The sequence below is a fragment of the Maylandia zebra genome, linkage group LG20, assembly GCF_041146795.1.
Source record: "Maylandia zebra isolate NMK-2024a linkage group LG20, Mzebra_GT3a, whole genome shotgun sequence".
Classification (NCBI taxonomy): Eukaryota; Metazoa; Chordata; class Actinopteri; order Cichliformes; family Cichlidae; genus Maylandia; species Maylandia zebra.
This window is the reverse complement of record NC_135186.1, coordinates 34,119,171-34,136,687: the sequence shown is the minus strand read 5'-3', so window position 1 is coordinate 34,136,687 and position 17,517 is coordinate 34,119,171. Positions and strand designations below refer to the sequence as shown.

Here is a 17,517-nt window from a genome sequence, read left to right as displayed (position 1 = left end):
CAGCAAAAGATGTCATTTGACAGATAATTTGTAATTCAGTTGCTTCAAACAGGGAAGAGAGGTCTAAATCACTGACTTCATTCAGCAGAGGTGAGCCCTGGCATAAATGAAGTGACCATATTAGTAACCTCAGTGTGCTTTGTAGTGCAGGGCAACATCAGAGGGTGAACCCCAATGATCAGTCGATCATGTGAACAAGACGTTGTGAGATGGAAGAACTCATTTTGAACAGTAAGAGAACCTCCATCTGAACCAGGCTCTGGGAGGGGCAGGCATCGGCTGAGATGGGTTGGAGGTGAGAGGAAAGAGAGAGGACAAACTACAGGACAGAGGACATGTTGTAATAATGTATAAACAGCTCATAGCAGCGTAGCTCCTCTCTAACTATGAGCTTTGTAGAAAGAAACATTTTAAACCTAATCTTAAAAGTAGAGAGAAGCTGGAAAACTGGGAGCTGGTTCCACAGAAGAGGAGCCTGAAAGCTAAAGGCTCTGCCTCCCATTCTACTTTAAATACTCCACAAGTAAGCCTGCAGTCTGAGAGCAAAGTGTTTGGCTAGGATACTAAAAGGTCTTTATGATATTCAAGACCTTGAGGGAAAGGATTTCAAATTAAATTCTGGATTTAACTAAGAGCCAATGAGAAGCCAATATAGGAAAAAGATTCTCAGTGTTTCGCTGCAGATCTGGATTAACTGAAGGCTTTTCGGGGAGCGACCTGCTAACCTGATATTGACATAATACAGAGCAGAGTAGAAAATAAACCAAAACAGATTTAGAGCAGTCTGGGGTCTTTAATATGAGCAGGAGACACATGATGGAAAATATGAAGCGGTCAATAAAGTCAACAGAAAATGAGAAGTTTTCTTTATTTTGTACTGCGGAAACTCAGACACTGAATATTGATCGTGGATATTGATCCAGTCTGATTTGGTGCAAACAAACAGTTTAACAGAAATAACGAGTTTATGAACAGGCAGACAAACCGAGTGTTATTGCACAGCACACAGAGCTCCTCCGATCTCACCGACAACAAAAGCAATCAGCTGTTTTTTTTAAACTCTATTGATCTGTTTTCTCTTCGGCTGCTTTACGTCAGAGAAAGGATTTTTTTTTATATATTATGGAACAAAACAAATCAATGAACTCAGTTACTGATCATTCTCACAGATTTATTGCTGCAACATTTCAGCAGGAAAGAAAAAAGGTTGATTTTAACTAAAATTCCTTTTTTCTCCTCTAAAAAATAAGTTTCTGTTTTCAGACTTTTTTTCGTTTTTTAAACTCTGATGTTGATTGTTTCGGTCTGATGGACGGTCATCACGCCATCAGTCACATTTTGGCAACACTCTCTGGAGGGGGCGTGGCCTCTTGGTGACATCATCACCACTATGACTTGAGAATGAAGTCCTCCTGAGCCAAAATTCTTCCTGTTTTTCTGAAAATGGCTATCTTCTTCTTTTTGCTTCTTCAACTTCTTCCGCTCATGATTTTCAAAATAAAAGTGTTAACAGCATGCTGGTGCTTGATCACATTTTCGGGGAATAGAACTGACAACTTGCTGATGACGATGAAGATCATTGAGTGTCTGAAGTAAAAAATACAAATAAAAACATATTTTGCTTTGCATGTGAGTTTTTGTGTTTTGGCAGTTGTGGGACGCCGTACAAAGCTGGTGAACTTAACAGCGTTTCCCCAGGAAGCACCACTGCTGCTGGTATCCATAGCAATGCACTCAACCGTCTAATCACAGAGAAGGAAGACAGCGAGAAGAAAAGCGAGAAACAGCTGCATACATGAGGTTTTACGCTCAGCTCCAGGGGGGGATCTCCTCTCCAAACTTGCCGCAGTGAGCAGCGTTTTTAGCTTCAAACAGAATCTGAACAACAGAAGAAGAAACGTGATAATCACTGTCAGTGCATATAAACACTGGCTGTGAAAGCCAGGAAATTTTTGAAACAAATGGCTTTCCACACTTTAAAAGTTTTAATCCAGTCCACATATCTTTTCAGGTTCTTTTACATTTTGGCTTGTGTTTATAAAGTGACACCAAACAAAACAGCTGGCTACACTTTTACCTGCACAGTAACAAAGTAACTAAGCACAGAATGGAAACAAAGGGAAACTAATGCTGAAGGAACAGAGCAGAGAAATTTCTTTACTGAGCTTGCAACATCCTCAGTGACGTACCGTGAAGTTTCACTTTTATGTGCGTCTAGTTTCACGACACAAAGCTTGGCTGTGTGTCTCCAGTAAACCACAATCATTCTTAATTTAATTATTATTTCCTGGTCATGTTCAGGCCTGTGAACCAGCCTTGGTAACACTTATATGTGCAAATTCAAGATCTATTATTAGTTTTTACATCAGATATATTTGGTTTAATTAAAACCTGTTAAAACCAGGCTCAGGGTTGGATTTATGACACTGTGAATTATTGTTGTAACATGACATTAATATCACTGAGTAAACGTTACAAAGCATGATAACTTTGTTTACTGTTTGAGGGGTTTATGTGTCCCAACAGGTGTTCAGTTAAATTAACTGAGTATCCAATTCTTGATGTGATTTTAAGGTGTGAAGACTGAACTTGTCCCCTGGTTTATGCTTCATTTGTAATGGAGCTGCCGGCTGTGAAGCAGCCAGGTAGTAGCATTACCTGGTTGTGTACGTAGGCCTCACACAGGTAGCACCACGCAGAGAGATCGCAGAAACTGAGAACCAGGGGATGTTCAGACACGACTCCGTGATTCACCATGTGTTCGTTCACATAGCGACCACAGAACACCTGAAATAGGCAGATGGCAGAGTCAGGTCAGCAGGTGAAACACATCTTGGATGCATGTGATGCACAGGTATGACGTGTGACCTGGTAGCAAGTGAGACAGATCCAGTTCTCAGCCTCTGAGCCGCAGTCCTGACACGGCCGGAAGACGTCTATACCCGAGGAGGGGAGGGGCTTAACGGCATCCAGGTGAGGACACCAGGAGAGAGGGTCCACCACATACAGAGTTGACTGCAGAGGGAGACAGAGAGATGGACAGTCAGACACACTCGTCTGGATTTTTAACTTTATTAATGATCACAATTAAATGATGTCTGACTCCATCTGCGTCGGCGCCACACATCAGTTCCAGGGATGTCTGAGGCTTTGACCAACCACACGCTCCCTCGGGCTCTGGCTCCGCCCCAGCCCCGGCTTCAACCTTATCTACACCTGCGACCGACTCTGGTGTTGCCACGCCAACAGGCTATGAGAAATAAAAGTGAGGAAGTTGTCATGGTCACTTAGAGAGTGGGACATAAAAAAAATGTTGCTGACTCACCTGACACGACATACTGTCTGCTGATTCGCTGCACGCAGGTGTACTGTCATCTGACTCCTTCTTCACTTCTTCACAGGTTGGCTTCTCTGAGCTCAGGGGGACCTTTGGCCTAGCTCCTCCCACTGGAGAGGATGCAGGGTTCTGATTGGCTGAGGTCTGACCGATGTCCAAACTGGCCAATCCCTGAGTGAGCTGCTCCAGACTGCTCACCGTCTGATTGGACAAATGAAATGAGGAGCATTCTCAGTTAAAATTTGTCCTTCTTTATCAGGAGTCTCATCTCAGTTTATGGGTGTGTTACCGTAGAGTCGTCCGGTCGTGCAGGGGGCACCGGCGGTTTGTCGTTGCTGCCCTGCTCTGACTTCCTGCCTTTTCCTTTAGAACTACGTTTCCCACGATGCTTCAGGGTAGGCAGGGCTGCCCGGACAGACTCTGGAACTGAATGACAGAAAGAGACATTCAAATGAAATTAAATGGGTATAAACTGGTACATTAACAGAGTCCATGAACACAGAACCAGGTCCAGGTTCTGGTCTTGGATCTGGTCTCTACACACACTCCTGTCCAGTAAAAATAAAACTGATCTCTTTAATGACAGTTGCTTTAATTTATTCCATCTCAATCCAGCCAGGTTTTTTCTGCCTTTCTTCTTCTCATGGCTGTGAGAAAAGCAAATCAAAACAAAGCTGGCTTAAAGGGAGAAAGCCAGATTTCTGACAGAGGATAAACTGAGAGGCCCAGTAAACGATAAATAAAGATTATTTCTAACTGCAAATCATGCAGAGCTGCTTTAGTAGAGTCAACAATAGAACCCGGAGATGGAGATGAGCAGAACAAGTTCTGTTTAAATCTGATGAATGAGATTCTGGACTCACCGTCAATCCTCAGGGACCTCCAGTAGGGGACGTGGTATCGGATGACCTCGTTTATTGTCGCCACGGCACTGTGGTGAGGAGGAGGGAGAGGCGTCACCAAGGCAGGAGGGGGGTCTCCTAGCAACATGCTGGTGCACATCGCCATGGAGTCAGAGATGGTTGACAAATTGTAACCTCCCTGAGGAGAAAGAGACGCATCAGTTCACTCAAGTTTTCTTCACTTAATCCATGTTTACTTTCATTTCACCATCCCAGATCACCTCCAGTATGACCAGGACCCGCCCCCCAGCCAGTGACATCAGCATGTGTGTGAGGTGGGCGTATCCTTCTGGAGTCACATTGTAGCCACCCAGGGGATCCCCCCGGGCTGCGTCGAACCCGGCCGACACCAGAACCAGACTGGGGTTAAACTACAGAGAGAAGACAAATTTGTGGAAGACTTAAAGGCTAATCAACCAATCAAAGCACAGTTTCAAGTCTAAACACCCAACCAGAGGACTCAGTCACATCTAACCAACCAATCAGAGGACTCGTTAAGGGCAAACTTATCAGCAGAGAATCCATATCAAACCAGAAAATGTTGACATGTTTGCTTGAAAAGTGATTGATTATCAATCAGATTATGATCACTCTTCTCCTGATTAACTGATCAATTTCTGCTGCTCAGTGTGTGCCATAAATGTTACCTCAGTGGCGATAGGCATGACGACATGGTGAAAAGCTGCAAGATAGTCCGAGTCACCCATCCTTCCTCCGCTCCATGCCACATTGACATTAAAACCCGCCCCCTTGGCCACGCCCACCTTGTCGGGGGCAGCGTCCTCTGAAGATGGAAAGAATGCACCGTTGTCGTAGCGGTGGAGGGAGATGTAGAGGACACTGCAAACACAAAGTCCAGTTTAGCTCGTTTTCGTCACTGCAGGTAAAAACTGTTATTAAGCTCCTCCTCCTCCTCCTCACCTGTCATCGTCCTCGAACATGTGCTGCGTGCCGTTGCCGTGGTGAACATCCCAGTCTAAGATGAGGATTCGCATCAAGGGATCATGAGAGGCTTTCTTGGCATAGCGAGCAGCGAGAGCTGCCGTGTTGAATAAACAGAAGCCACAGGGATAGTCTCTCTCAGCGTGATGACCAGGAGGACGGACAATGGCCACGGCGTTAGTCACCTGCAGAGGAAACGGACCAATCAGCTGACCTTAGCCTGTCAGTAGTATATTATATGTATTATACACACATCACATTTAGTTAGTGTTGTGAACAGAGGACATTTTTAAGGATGGACTGTCAGAAGCTAAATGTTCAAAAATAGCGCACCAAAGAGCTGGAAGACTTTATACTGGTCAGTTATTCCCATTTAAGAGATTGTAACTCGTGTTTTTGTTGCTACGTTTGCAGATGTCAGTTATTAGTAAGATGCTAAGAAGCTTTTATGACAGAGCAGAGCCACTCACGTCGTACCTGCCCACACAGGATCTGGTCCAAGGCGTTGAGGCAGCTTCCAGCCGCCAGCTGTGCACACTGGAAGCTCTGCTGGTTGAGGTAAATGGAGACGAACTCGTCGCCCAGTTTGTGCAGCTCTCTGGGCTTCATCATCGCCGTGGCTTTCATCTGCTCGATGTGCTGCATGCTGGACACACACATTCGTGCTGAGGACCAGGAGATGAGGTAAAGCTGCTCACACACAGCACTCTGCAGCTTCATACCTGTGACACAAGGACAGCTCCTCCTCTGTCGCCAAGCGAACTGGTATCCGCTGGCAGCGATCAACCAATCCCAGTTGCTGATGTTTGGAGAAGATCTTAAAGATTCGCTGAGGCTGCTCCGGGTGATGTCTGCAGTGGAGTTACATCAGCGGGATTATTACAGAATCGCAGCTTCCTGTATTCATGTCGAACAGAGTCGAGGTAGCTCACCTGTCCCACAGGTTCGAATGCTCCATCATCCTCTCATCATAAACCAGACCTGTTGTCGTGGCAACAGAGGGGGCAAGGTTGGGCTTCATTGTATTTTTCTGATTGCTCGATGTGCTGATGGCACGTCCCTCAGCCGACGGGCTGCCTTCTGCACGGAAAGGAGGAAGAGGGAAGTTTGATGAAGAGAAGTGAAAAGGGGATTCTAGTTCCTGCAGGTTCCCTCTGCGCATCCGTCTGGACGGTTTAAACCTGCGTTAGTTCGAGCTTAAGAATTACACTCATCATCGTCTTTATAGGTCAAAGCTGTGTTTGATATGGTGGCTATAAACTATTTTTATTGTTGTCTTAGATGCAAAGAAGAAAATATATCCACCTAATAATATTATGAATCGCCACAGATGATGACTGGTTCCATTCTGCTAATTTGGCCTTTAAAATCGATGGAGGTTAATCTGACTGCGGTTTTAGAATTTCAGATCAGTTGAATTTTATTTATATAGTGCCAAATCAACAACAACAGCCGCCTCAAGGCGCTTCATGCTGATGTTACTTTTAAGAGCTTGTGTCTGTTGATGTGGAGCTACCTGTCCTAACATTATGATTACAGAGTGTGTGTGTTGGTGTGGTTGAGGGTTACCCAGCACTTGCAGAGAGGCCCAGTGTGGATACAGAGCTGAGATGGTCTGAGAGATGGACTGCAGAGCACTGAAAGACACGCAGGGTCTGAATGAAACAGGCTGAGAGTCCTCCGCGTGCAGAATAAAAGGAAAAACACAACAGGTGACACAGCCTTTGTAATCTGCTGGATGTCAGGTGAGGTGTTACCTGTCAGACGGAGCAGTGGGTGTAGTTAGAGGAGGACATGGTCCACCCAGCAGAGCTCGAATGCAGGCTGCAGCACTCTCAGCTGATGACTCATAATTATAACCTCCCTACAGACAAACAAAAAAAGAACAAAAACAAAATGAACAAACAGGTAGAAGCCAAACTCGTTTAAACTCTGATATCCTGGAACATAATTTCATTGCATCTCTACTTAGGGAAAGAGGGTACATGACACACACACACACACACGTATATTTAACATGAGAGTAAAGTGATCTCAGGGTCAGGATGAATCAGATGTCAGCGTGTAGGAGGACGTTTTACCTCGAGAGCGAGAACAAGTCGACCTTCTGCCAAACTCATCAACATGTGAGTCAGAACCTGGAAACACTGAGGACTCACACACATCTCACCCTGAACACACACACACACACACACACACACACACACACACACACACACACACACACACACACACACACACACACAGAGTGAAACAACTGACGCATTTGATTAAAAAAAAACTGATCCCGGGTCTGTGGGTGTTTTACCTTCAGATCTCCAGCTGCGGCATCGAATCCAGCAGAGACCAGAACCAGCTGAGGCTGAAACTGAAAACACACACGCTGATCGATACATGACGTCATCAATATCAAATTTTCTAAATGTGTGTATGAGTGTGTGTGTGTGTGTTACCTCGTAGGCGACGGGCAGCAGCACTTGTTGAAAAGCCGCGATGTAATCAGCGTCGGTCATCCCCGTCTGACAAACGCATCACAACACAGGTAAGACTTGTTCAATAACACTGAAACCTGACTAGGTCACGAAATGCACATCAGTACAGACGGTACTGTAAAATGAAACAATCGGGATGGTTTGGAGACCATGACACAGGCAGAGCTGGAGGTGTTGAGATTTTCACCGGGAGCAACCAGAATGGACAGGATCAGAAATGAGCACATCACAGGACAGCTCAGATAACATTAGGTGGTTTGGACATGTGCAGAGAAGTAACAGTGGATGTATTGGACAAATGATGTTGATGCAGCTTTCAGGCAGGTCACTGAGAGGATTCATGGATGTAGTGAAGGAGGCCATGCAGAGTTCTTCAGGGAGTAAAAGCTGTGCAGGCCCAGAGGCAGCAGAGCAGCTTTAAACCATCCACCCCACCTTGCTTCACAGCTAAGGTGAGTTTTGGTGTATTTTTGCATGTTTTTCAGGGTTTGAACTGCTTGTTCTGCTTTACTGTTGCCTGCTCTGGGTAAGAGGCTGTCAGCTGGAGGATTTGGAAGAACTCACCTGGTTCCAGGGCAGGTTGATGTTTCTTCCTTCAGCTGGTCCGCTGCCAACAAAATGGCTGTCGGATTCTGGCAGGTGAGGCCAGAAAGAGCCCTGCTCATACCTGTGGACGCTGAAGTACAGAACACTACAACACACACACACACACACAGATAAAGTTTAGACAGGAACCAGCTACAGCTTTACCCAAACCTAATCAAAGGCATTAGACATGATGGATGAAGCTCTGAGCAGAAGCAGCTGAGCAGGTTCAACATCTAAATCAGATTCTCCTGGAAGCTCAAATATTGGAGAGATTACGCACAGCTGAGCAAAAACGTGACGCCACCTGCTGATACGCTGCACTCCTTTGAGTCCATGAGCGTGCACTATTTTTATAAAGCTATGCAAACTAATGAAAAATCCTTTTCATCATAGACTTTCACGTATACAGGCCTGATTTCAACTACCACCTTTTATCAACGAATAGATTTAACTCTCTCCAAATTGCCCCTCGAGTTATTAGGCAACCAACAGTAAAGAAGAAGCGCAACATTACAGGCTTGAAAGATGAAGGGTAAAAATAAACCTTCAGATGGAAAAGCTGCTTTTGTTCAAATCGCTGCCTGCTCTGTCTGCCTGTCAGCAGATTCACATGTTAATAAGATCTGATCCTGGATCAGAGGAGAAGGAGCAGTACCTGGGATCCTCCTGGAACCGGTACTGGATGCCCTGCCCGTGATGTACATCCCAGTCCACTATCAGCACCCTGACACACACACACACACACACACACACACAGAAACAAAATGTGAACACTGGGATTTTCAGAGTAAAGCTTGAAGCTACGTTTATTTCATTCTCATTAAACCCCCTCCTGGGGTAATTGAGAAATTATACAAACAAACCAACAAAGCACAGTGCTTTTTAATACACATAATCATTATAATGAAAAGTAAAAATACATAAATAAAATATCCATCAACAAATCACACATCCAAATACAGATACAATTTCTTTACCAAGTTTTGCAAGTTTACGCAGTTTAACAATATCCTTAGTAATAAATAACTTTGCCATCTTATAGACATTTGGGCTCAACCTAAAATACACAAGCAGATGGTTTTGTCTTTGCAACTAAAAACAACGACATTCAAATAAATAATTATACTCATCTCTGAGTTTTCCCAAGCTACAAAGTTCACATAAAAGTTTAATATATTTGACTCCATCAGATCTGCCCGTTACTACGACTAACACCACATCTAAACCTTGCTAAATAAAACAGAATAATCTAAACGACAAAAATTATTTTCCAGTTGGAATTCTCACTTAAATATTCTGTAATTAATATAAAGACTATTGTTAAACATTTCTCAATTCCAATTTTGTCTCAGAATATGAGATATCCTCATCTCAGTTACTGCTTTTATAACCTGTCATTCAATATTTTATGTTCCCATAAATTAGAAAATCCTTTATGATCAAATATTTGCTTTAACTTCAATATCCACGGCGACTTTAAAAAGGCCTTTATCATATAGATTTTTCAAAAAGCTAAACACGAGAAATGATCATTTATTCCTATTTCCGCTCAATAATCTACACCAGCAGCCAACCATCCTACATTCAATCTTTATTCAATTTAAATCCACCCAAATCTCCATATAAAACACAATTTGCTGCATTTTTATTCAACTTAAAAAGCTGCTTTAAAAATTTAACATGTAAAGCCCCACACCTCCAACCCATAGAGCAATACAGGTGAGACCAACTGTTCAAACTGTAACTGAGTTTCAACAGATAATCTTAGATCTCTAGCTTTAGCTAAAAACTACAGAGAGCTTTCCAAGCCTGCCGCTTTGGTTTTTTAATGGCCATTGTCAAGTGTTTTTATGCACACTCAATCATCCAGGTAAGTAAATCCTTCACTTGGATGAGTGATAAAACGTTTCTCCCACTGAAAACGCTACGTCCAGATGAACAGAATCAACTTTTTGGACTTTTTTAAAGTGTTAGACCAAGATAAACATAATCGTTCACTCTTCATAATACAGAATTCCCAAATTAGAAGTCACCTTTTGGGAAAATTCCTATTTTAGCTCTGTTTCCGATTCTGACAATATTCCAGTGTCATCTGCATACAGAAGGACAAAAAGTCTTAAACAGACCTCAACAGAAATGATAGTCCATTATAATATCTTTGTATACTCAAAATAAATTTAAAAGACTGCAAAAAGCAACTGTTCACTCTGTCAAACTCCTATATTACAATCAAACAATTTAGAATACAGATTTTGAGCCATCACATGTGACTCAGCATTTTGGTATAAATTATTCACAACTGTAAAAATGTCTTCTATATATAACTGCAGCAATTAAGTTTTGTTATAATAGGCTTCTTTCAACCAAATCAAAAGCTTTTTTGTAATCAATAAAACTCAATATGGTCACTTCTAATAATGCAGACATAAATTAATTACATTATGTAAAACAAATATATGATCAATTATTGTGTAACTCGCCCTACAGTCAGCTTGTTCAGAAAGCCCACTGCAGTTAAATAAGACGTCAACGCTCATTAATTATTGACGTAAACAATTTTCCAGTACAATTAAATACAATTGTCTGTACCGGTGTTAACACATTTACCCATATACAAAGGATGTATTCCAGCTTCTTCAAACAGGCCAAAGACCTACTTTATGGTGCTGAAAACTGGGTAATAATGGACCAAAGGCAACAATATGTAATCACATCCTGAAATAAATTAATCTGCGTGACAATAAGGGCCCAACGTCATCAGTGAAACAACTTTAATCACTGATTTACGACATGAATTTTATTATTTAGCTTGTTTTCCTACAAGTCTTAAACATAATGTAAGAAAATTTAACATCTGCATCAAACCCATAGGAACAACAAGACCTTTTAAGTCCTTATTTTGTTTGATTTCAGGCTTTCAATGACCCACGGGGAGTTCGGAAAGAGGAGCTCCACCATCTGATGATGGTTTAGCTTTTTATAATTGATCTGCACTTTTAAAGAAAGTCTTTGCTACACCAAAACTCCAAAAGACCTGAGATGTTAAGACACAAAGCTACATACTAGCTCCCCAGATTGTCACACGTATACACAATGAAGAAAGACGAGTGTGTGTTACACACCTGCTGATGGCGTGCCTGGTCTGAGCGTATCGAGCTGCGATCGCCACGTTGTTGAAGATAGAGTAACCGTTGCACTCGTTGGCCTGAGCGTGATGACCTGGAGGTCTGAAAGAAGCGAGAGGCACGATATCGATCTGTTATTTCAGCGCTGTGTTCAGGTGTTCAAAGGAAAACACGGCGCTGCCCCGGGCAGGACGATCTGCTTCTCTTACCTGATGATGGCGAATCCGTTCTTGAGTTCAGAGGTCATGACCCGATCGACCAGCTGAAGCACTGCACCCACAGCTGTCACAGACACCTGGAAGGACTCCTGAAACACAAAAGATATTTAGTGCAAAATACAACTAACAACATCATGCTGTCCAGTTATCGATCATAAAGAACAAAATGAGCTTATTAAGAATTAACAAGATGTGCGTGTTCTTACTGGATGGAGATAAATGGAATCATATTTGTTGGACAGAGTTTGGAGTTCAGCCAGTGTCATCGTCTGAGTCGACTTTATCAGGTCCACATAGTGTTTCCTGCAGCAGCACAAACACACGGCAGGTTTTATGCGCGAACACATTAAAACATAAACAGAAGACGCTTTAACAGCGATCAGCAGACTCACATGTGAGCCAGCAGCAGCTCTTCCTCTGTAGCTTCTCTGGGCTAAAACACAAAAACACACGTCAGGATCGGTTATCTATAAAACTCGATGAGGATGTAAGAATAAGACTTTTATTAATATTCATCTCTGAGGAGCTCTTATTTAGCCTAACCTCAACTCTGATACAGAGAGGCAGCAGATCTTGTCTCTCCAGCTCCTTCATGATGGCTGTCACTCTGTCCGGACTCTCTGGATGGCTGAAAACAAAGTATTTCAAAGATAGATCAACAAAGACTTTATTAATCCCACACTGGGGAAATTCACTTGTTACAGTAGCACAAAAAGAAAATTTAATTATATTAATAATTATATATATATTATATCGGATATATTAAAAAACTACAGAAATAGAAGAATAAATAAGAAAACTTTTAGAATCACCTGCACTGATAGCTAAGCTAAGCTAGTTATTTCTCAGGATATAGTTATATTGTTACTTGTTACAGTTATTTGATATTATATTTTGCACTATCCTACTGTATATTACTGTATACTTGTATTCTGCTGTACATATTGTATATCTTATTCCTCTGCTCCTCTGTCTCTCTTGCTGCATTGAGCATGTGTATGACAAAAGAAATAAAGTTCTTCTTATCTTATCTTATCTTAAAAATGATGTACACAAAAGCCAAAACTCTTAAATAATTCAAAATGGATTAAATACTACACAAGAGTAATTTGTACTATCTACAAATGGTACTATATATAGAATATACATGCAAAGCTACTCTGGAAGAGTCCAAGAATAACATCATATAGCTAGAAATGAGCAGACAGACTCCCCTGTAGCATTAGCTCCATATGAACTAAAACAGAGGAGCTGTAACAGCTGATCTCCTTCTTCTATGATGCAAATTTGATTAAAAAATGCAAATAAGCAGAACAGGAGCCCGCTTTGCATGAATTAAAAGTTAACAACAGTCTTTAGAAGAGAAGTACGAGGTGAAAAAAATGAAACTAACAAACAGGCTCATATTTAATTTAAATGATAAATTTTGCCCTGAAGGAAATCGCTGAGCTGCTGAATGATGGAGACCGTCTGTGAATCTGAAAAAACATCCAGCTCTTAAATATTCATCATGGATTAGTCTCTGCATTATTCACTCCATTAATCAACTCGCTGTTTAGAAAACATGAGTTCCTGAGGATGCCAAACAGAGACACAAGTCAGTGAAACTTGGACACAGGGCAAAGAAAAGGAAGCTCAGGTAATCAGTTATGAGCAAAGATGCTGATTAACTTTCTCATGAGGTCAGACTACAGCAGAAATCACAATTATTACTTATTAAACTTAATTCACTTATTGACAGCTTCAGTTTCAACAGTGTATCTGTAAACATAAACTAATGTTTCACTGAAAACAAAACAACACAAAACAACACAAATTGAACTGAACGTGCTGAAGCCTGGTGTGGACTGAATTTTGAAAGGAACCGAAACAAAATATAAAACAATAATCATTTAAACTCAATTATTGTCTTTTACTGATCAATGTTAGTCAAAAATGTAACTGTAATTAACATCTGATTTAACTGCACAGCTCCTGTCTGAGGTGCTGCTTACCTCGGGTCCCACTCGTTCTTATGGTGGGTGAAGATCTCCGAGTAAACGAGACCCGTTCCACTGGCTGCTGATCTGCTGGACAGATCCTACACACACACACACGCACGCACGCACACACACACACACACCCAGGAAAAATAATCAAATAAAACTTCATTTTTGATAAAATATGATAATGTGCTGTGTTTCAGGATGCAAAAGTGCCAGTATCAGGTATACCTCTAGCTTATGACTTGCAGAGACAGTCCTATTCACCCCCACCTATTACCACATGACAGTCTCACAGCAGGTCACACCAAACAAACAGTTTGCCGCTCACAGTTTCTGATGGAACCGGAGCAGACCCAGGACATGAGATGAAGTCTCTCAGCTGGGCTGGGAACGCTGTTGTGTCTCCTCATAAGAGCTTCTGGAGGCTTATATTATTTCATTACTTATCTCTACTTTATTATGGATGTCCATCTTTAGAGTTTGGCTTAAAACCTTGAAACACCTTCACAGGTGTAGCTGACACTGGTGGAAAGGTCAGAGATGGTCTGAGGTCCAGCACAGACATCTCACCTCTGTTCCAAACACTCTGCAGGACCTGAGCTGCATGCTAATCTTTTCAAATATTAAACAGAGTGCAAAGTCTCACCAGTGTCTTCAATTTGCCACTCAGCTCCTCTTCTCGCTCCTCTCTGGTCCTCTCCATCCTTCCTCTCCTCTTCAGCTCCTGCAGGCTGTTTCCTCCTTTGTTCTCCTGTGTTCCCTCACTGCTGCCGACCTGCAAACATAAACAGGAGCAGCTGAAGCCCACCTCTCTGCTGCGACTGAAGCAAATTGATACGCTGTAGGGTTAAAGCACAAGTGCTCCAACGTGACGCAAAGAACCAGAAGAAGAAGAGTTCAAAATAACTAAAAGAGGAAAAGCTGAAGAAGAAGAAAAGGGTGGGCTGTTTCTGCCTGGTGTTATGAAAGCAGACTGATGACAAATCCAAACACTCAGGTGTTTACATGAAACTGAGCGCAGAATCGAAGTAGAGGCACGACAATCTGAGATAACAGTTCACCTCAGGTAAATGAATGATTGCCTCGCCCACTTTTACTCGTCAATAATTCATACTCAGCTAAAGCCAACCTGTAAACTTTAACGCATGCAGCATAAATAGTAACACTGACAAAAAGCGAGTTAAATCTGGAGCACGTCACCTCGAGCGTATCACTTTAATCCTAAAGAGGACCTATACTACTCATTTATGCTCCGTATGGAGGAAGGAGGGTTGCATGTCTAATCTACTGACTGAAGTAACTGTGACACTATTATACTTTCTCTTCATTTTAGCATTATTGAAACAAATAAAATGTGTTTTATGAGGACTGACAGATGAGGATTGTCTCAATAAATGCAATTTTGTTCATACACTTTTTTAAAAATCCTTTCTGCATTAAAAAGACTGAAAATCAGTCACTGACCTGAGAACATTTTATAATATCTGCCACAGACAAAGAAAACAGTATAGGTGTTAAACATAAATAGATCCAAACTCAGTCATTTAAGTCACTAAAATAACCCAGTCGAGTTAAAGCTTCAACTAACAAACCTAAACACTTTTAATATGACCCCCGATCTACATACTGAAGGCCATATTGATTAAACTATAAAGTTAATCAAGATATATTGAGTTTGTTTACTTTGTTGTAGATTTCTTTTTTTTATATACATTTTTTGGCCTTTTTCTGGCTTTATTGGGCAGATACAGTGAAGACTGCGAGGAAAGCAGAGGGAAAGAGAGAGGGGGAGACGTGCTGCAAAGGGCGGGTTGGATTCGAACCCGGGCCAGCCACTCTCAGACATGCGGCATACGGTATGTTTTTTGAATTGATCACTTTTTGCTAACTAGGAATCCGCAAAGAGTGACTGCAGAGTAAATGACTGATCTAATATTAAAAATCAATACTGGCAGCAACCAGTGCTACCCCTCAGCCTCCTAGTAGATGCACCTATGGCATCAATTTCAAAATCCTATGTCGCCTTGTTTTCAAGTTATCGTGTTCACAGGATTTTCAGTAAACTGGACCTCTGACCTTGACCATGTGGTCAAGGTCACTGAGATTCAAACTTGTCTGACATTTTTAGTAGATACAACCATGGCATCAATTTGAAGCTCCTTCGTTCTCGAGTTATCGCATTCACAAACTTGAGTATCCACATTGTGCGTCCACCTGGCAGGGTGACGACAACACCCCGTCAGATTTTATGGCTGAGCGGCAAAGAGGTTTAAAAGGAGGTGAAGGTTAAAACCAGGTGTATCCCTGTGTCGGGTGACTGACCTGAGGGGACAGACGAGGAGATCTTCTAACTGGCTTCGGTCCATGCCCTGGAGGATCTGACCCCGACTGCATCACTGATCCACTCAGATCCACCTGAACCAAAAATAACAAAGACACATGAAGAAGAACCTTCACACCTGCGAGCCAGAACAAGCCTCGTTACAGAGGAGTCACGACTGTGTAATGTGTCAATGAGAATCCAAACTAATTAAACCCTTTAATTAACCTCAAATAGCACAGAGACAAGTACGCTGAAACTGAGAAGATTTTTTGTTTACTTAAATCTCTCTGCTCACTTGGAATGTGAGACTGAAGAGTTTCATCACCTTTTTTTTCTTTAACTACACTCTGTAAACATCTTAGAACTCAGGAGGTCAGTTGCAGAAGTTTAAGAAAAAAAATGTTTCCCAGAGCCGGTCCCTGATGTAATCCCACTCCCACCTTGAACCCATCACTGTCACGCCACCCTCACATGCTTCCCCACTACTCCTGACTTCCTCATGCAGTTGCACAGTTCCTCTCTGGGTACCATATAATAAGCTTTCTCTAGATCCATGAAGACACAGTGAGGCTCCTTCTGGTTTTCTCTATACATCTCTATCAACACTCTCAAAGCAAACATCAAATCTGCTGAGCTCTTTCTCAGAATGATCCATACTGCTGCTCCTTATCCTAACTTCAACAGCTCTTTCCCATATCTTTATTCTCACACTCGTCCACTTTGTCTCTCTGTAGTTACTCAGCTCTGCACATCACCCTTGCTCTAGAAAATCTGTACCAGTACACTTCTTCTCCAGGTGTGATTGTGTTATAAGGAAGACGTTCTTTTAGCTTTTTTTCTTCCTACTTTCGCCAAGTCCTGGTCAATGCCATTCATTGGGTTTCTCTCTGTTATTATTGTTCACTTTAAAAAAAAAAAAGAGTGCCTGAAAATGACTACCACCGTAATTTATGGATGTGTATATAGTTGAACTGAACTACGTTTATTGTTTTTCATATTTCTTCAGCATTATTTTATTTATAATTTAATTAATTTATATATTTTTAGAGATTTTCACATCTGTTACGTCTTCAGATTGATGCATAAATGCTTTTTCTAAGATCATGATCGTGGCCAACACCAGGACCGGTACACCGGGACCGGGGTCATCCTCTCTCGGTGTAAATAGTGAAGCAGCAGAAGCTGTTAGCCTCCTGCTAGCTTGTTCTTAGTATGAAACACCCAGACTGAGCGGATAAACTTGGACTCACAGTCAGCCGAAAACATCCACACCTTGAAACCGGGTCAAAATCCGTCTGAAGACCCGCTGCAGCCTCCGGAACCGGGACGACCAGGAAGTGTACTGTTTGTTTCCGAGCCGCTGAGCGCCAACCGTACACCGCTACCGTCTGAGGCGTATGACGTCACCGAGCAGAGCAGCCAAGGGTGTGGCGCGCGCCGGGACTTTTTTTTAAATGATTTAAAACTAAAAACCGTTAGAGATCGATGTCACGAGCTTTTGTCTTAATCTCTATAGATTCATATGTGCTTAAAACAAATAGCGTCTTCAAAATGTAGGTTATGTTTTACAAACACTTTTCCTTTTTGCTGTTTCATTTTAATAAT

At 42.1% G+C, this 17,517-nt stretch overlaps 1 protein-coding gene across 2 annotated transcripts; it reads right to left on the bottom strand.

The window, feature by feature from the left end:
• Positions 1-773: 773 nt before the first annotated feature.
• On the bottom strand, positions 774-17,312 carry hdac6 (histone deacetylase 6). 2 transcript variants are annotated; one of them, XM_004568165.3, is made up of 29 exons: positions 17,163-17,312; positions 15,912-16,004; positions 14,236-14,364; positions 13,599-13,684; positions 12,148-12,232; positions 11,997-12,037; positions 11,811-11,907; positions 11,596-11,693; positions 11,384-11,488; positions 8,917-8,985; positions 8,238-8,364; positions 7,635-7,700; positions 7,490-7,549; positions 7,263-7,352; positions 6,939-7,045; positions 6,751-6,818; positions 6,114-6,261; positions 5,904-6,032; positions 5,659-5,827; positions 5,161-5,366; positions 4,887-5,079; positions 4,461-4,610; positions 4,201-4,378; positions 3,627-3,763; positions 3,326-3,538; positions 3,104-3,250; positions 2,869-3,015; positions 2,659-2,787; positions 774-1,878 (listed from the first exon to the last, which is right to left on the bottom strand). In XM_004568165.3, the coding sequence occupies exons 2-29, from the start codon at positions 15,981-15,983 to the stop codon at positions 1,810-1,812; spliced, it is 3,315 nt and encodes a 1,104-aa protein (XP_004568222.3). In that variant the 5' UTR covers positions 15,984-16,004; positions 17,163-17,312; the 3' UTR covers positions 774-1,809. The 2 variants fall into 2 exon arrangements, with proteins under 2 accessions (XP_004568222.3, XP_004568223.3); XM_004568166.3 differs by having other exon boundaries at positions 17,185-17,312.
• Between the last annotated feature and the right edge of the window lie 205 nt (positions 17,313-17,517).

Coding starts and splice junctions, on each gene's coding strand:
- hdac6 (XM_004568165.3), bottom strand. CDS start 15,983: ATGCAGTCGGGGTCAGATCCTCCAGGGCATGGACCGAAGCCAGTTAGA. Junction 4,379..4,460: donor GGGTCCTGGTCATACTGGAG/GTGATCTGGGAT, acceptor CTTTCTCCTCAG/GGAGGTTACAATTTGTCAAC. Junction 2,788..2,868: donor TCTGTCTCACTTGCTACCAG/GTCACACGTCAT, acceptor TGCCTATTTCAG/GTGTTCTGTGGTCGCTATGT.